This window comes from Hevea brasiliensis, chromosome 15 (genome assembly GCF_030052815.1).
Source record: "Hevea brasiliensis isolate MT/VB/25A 57/8 chromosome 15, ASM3005281v1, whole genome shotgun sequence".
NCBI lineage: Eukaryota > Viridiplantae > Streptophyta > Magnoliopsida > Malpighiales > Euphorbiaceae > Hevea > Hevea brasiliensis.
The window spans coordinates 57,213,474-57,216,573 of record NC_079507.1 but is presented as its reverse complement, the minus strand read 5'-3'; the positions used below and the strand labels follow the sequence as shown (position 1 = coordinate 57,216,573).

At 30.5% G+C, this 3,100-nt stretch overlaps 1 protein-coding gene across 1 annotated transcript; it reads right to left on the bottom strand.

Annotated features, from left to right (window-relative positions):
* Window positions 1-745: 745 nt before the first annotated feature.
* On the bottom strand, window positions 746-2,792 carry LOC110668884 (non-functional NADPH-dependent codeinone reductase 2). The gene is made up of 4 exons (XM_021830273.2): window positions 2,406-2,792; window positions 1,820-2,063; window positions 1,556-1,735; window positions 746-1,140 (listed from the first exon to the last, which is right to left on the bottom strand). Exons 1-4 carry the CDS (start codon window positions 2,720-2,722, stop codon window positions 892-894), a joined length of 990 nt encoding a protein of 329 aa, XP_021685965.2. The 5' UTR covers window positions 2,723-2,792; the 3' UTR covers window positions 746-891.
* Between the last annotated feature and the right edge of the window lie 308 nt (window positions 2,793-3,100).

The window sequence follows — 3,100 nt, the reverse complement described above, 5'->3', positions numbered from 1 at the left end:
TTTTAACTATAGATTAAAAAACTTTTAAAATAAGCTAAAATTGTAAAATAATAATAATAAAAAAAAACTAACTATAAAAACTATCCAAATTAAACAAAAATATCACCTGTTTATATGACTAATTAAGTAGAGTACTAATTATATATATATATATATATATATATATATATATATATATATATATATATATATATATATATATAAGTAGAGTACTTAACACAAATAATTGGAATGTTCATTTTTAGTGAGATTATGTGCTTTTATCACTCATAAATTGTTGAATGCACTAAGACTAAAAATTTCTTCACTCACATAAATCTTAATTTTATTTTTTTTTATAATTTATTGAGGAATCTATATGTGTGTGAATATAAAAATATTAAATATAGAATTCGTGTAAATAATAAAATTATATTAAACGAACTTTCATCCAGTTTAATTTCGAAAACTAAAAATTGAATAAATTGAAATTTATAACAAATTAAATTGAATTAAGGTAAAAATTAATTTAATTTGATTTGATTCAATTTATCAATTTGGACTTTATTTTGAATAATTTTTATATTTATTTTAGACTTATTTTAAAATTAATTTTAATTATATTTTATATTCTTAACTTTAATTTAAAATTTTAATAATAATTGTTTAAAAAATAAACTTTTGTTCTATTATCTTTTTCTTCAAAGGATTAAACCAAATTAAATAATGAATTAAAATCTCAAAATTAAAAAAAAATTAAAAAAAATAAAAATAGAATGACGCAATTTTTATTGAGACAAAAGGATTACAGATTTTTTTATTATTATTATTATTATTCTCTTATTTTGCAATTAATTAAAAGTTCCTTTAGAAACAACATTTAATTTAAATTAAGCAAAAAGACAGTCCCGATTAGGTAAAATATTCTAAAGATAAATCAATCTCTTCATCCCAAAGCTCCTCAAGGGATTTGTAAGGACCTTCATCGGAGATGAATTCAAGACCAGGAAACCCTTTGCGTTGTGGAATTTGATTGATCTTTTGCAAATCATCTTGGCTTAGTTTCCACTCAAATATGTCAAGGTTTTCTTTCATCCTCTCTTCGTTGAAGCTCTTCACCAGCACACTTGCCTCTTGCTCATAAGCCCATCTTAGGCACACCTTCACATTCAATTAGCGACTACAACATCAGATGGTTTGCTTCTGTTTTCCAATTGCCAATACGATCTGGTAAAGAGAAGCCCATAACAATCTTTTCGGCCTTTAATTATGTAGGTGGATTTAGCCCTTTGTTCTTTCCCTTCGTGGATTGGGCTTTAACTACTTGCAAACTTACTAACACTGTTTTTATAAATAGATTTTATAAAATAATGCAAAGTTTTGAAAGATTCAAAAGTTATAAACTAGTGTTTAATTCATTATGTTAATTTTTAAAGTAAGAGTTTTTGAAAATTTTATTTTCTAACTCATTAATCCTTGAAATCTCCAAATACTTTCCATAAACCTTAGAAAATCAATTTGCTCCTCTAAAAAGAATAAATATACAAATACATAAAGATGTAGAAAAATTTTGTACCTGGGCAATAGTTTTTCCTTTAGCATCTGCAATCTCTTTGAGGACCTTACAATCCAAGACTAGGTTTGTACCCCATAGAGTTCCTTTGGCTCCCAAAGGAGAGTAAACAGTAATATGTATACCCTTCTTCTCACAGAAGTCTCTCAGCTTCTTTTGCTGCCAAAGTGGGTTCATCTCCACCTTGACCATCAAAATCATTCATAAATCCTTATTTCTTGTTCTCAAATAACAATTATAAGTAAGTACAACAAGATAATCACTCACTTGATTAACTGCAGGAGGAATCTTTGCAGTAGCAAGCAGGGTCTCAAGCTTCTTGATTGAAAAGTTGCTCACTCCAATGGATTTTGTCAGGCCAAGCTTTTGACACTCTTCCATAGCTTCCCACACAGACTTTAAATCAAATGGAATAAGGTCCTTTTGCTTCACAGGCAGCTCATATTCACCTGGCTTCACGCTCACCGGCCAGTGAACCAGGTACAGGTCGAGGTAATCCAATTTAAGATTCCTGCTCCATTTTTTTTTTTCAGAAAAAAAAAAATTGATATAGATGAGGATACCAACAAGACTAGGCTGTTAAAGAACATATGAAAAGCAATGAGGAAATGCCAGAAAATGGTAATTATCGACATAACACCAGAAACAAATTAGAATTAATCTACATAAGAAAATAAAAAACATCAAAACCTTGGTCGCATATAGTAGAAAACTGGGATTTCTAACAAGTGGTTGTAGGTTCATGTCCACTGGGATAGAGGTGAGAGGTTATGAACAAATCTACGAGGAGACAAATAATTTAAAAGAAGAAGAAAAAGAATTAAGGAAAAACTGCTGGATTGCTGTTAATTACTTGAGAGTTTTATGTAGTGCAGGGAGGACACAATCATGATGAGCGTCACTGCACCAAAGCTTGGAAGTGATGAAGAGCTCATCCCTGGACTTTACAAGCCCAAGCTGTATGGCATCTGATATTGCTTCCCCGAGGAGGGGCTCAGATTGGTAAAGAGCAGCAGTATCAAAGTGTCGATAACCTAGTTTTATTGCATGTAAAATGGAGTCTTTCATGGTCTCAGAGGAAGCACCAAAAGGGTATTCTGCTGTTCCAAAACCTAAGAGAGGAATAGTTTTGTCACTCGAAACAAGGATGGTCTCTGGAATGCTTCCCATTTTCTCTAGGTAGCCCAGTCTCCAATGAGTTTCTGTTCTTTACTTGCCGACTTATACCCAAGATCTCAAAATTATAATCTATTAATTAACATAAAAGAAAGCTTCAGATCAAAGGTGCACAGCCGGCTTTCAAGACTTTTCAAATGGGAATCCTCAGTAGTCAGTATCAGTCTACAATGACTCTTCCAGCAAAAATGCAAAATATTCGAAGTGGGGTCCACCGGTTCTATTGCCGTTGGTTCTAATTGGAGACAAGGGCCCAACAACATGGAGCTTGACCCCACAAGTTTTTAAAATTGGAAAATTACCCATGTATTTTTTAAAAAATTACTTTTTGTTATTTCTCTAAAATTTTTAAAATTAAAATTTTATTTATAA

Excerpts from the sequence above, each read along its gene's own strand:
- LOC110668884 (XM_021830273.2), bottom strand. The coding sequence starts at position 2,722 with ATGGGAAGCATTCCAGAGACCATCCTTGTTTCGAGTGACAAAACTATT. Across the intron at positions 2,064-2,405 it reads GCACTACATAAAACTCTCAA|GAATCTTAAATTGGATTACC; the intron begins GTAATTAACAGC and ends AAAATGGAGCAG. Across the intron at positions 1,141-1,555 it reads AAGGAAAAACTATTGCCCAG|GTGTGCCTAAGATGGGCTTA; the intron begins GTACAAAATTTT and ends TTGAATGTGAAG.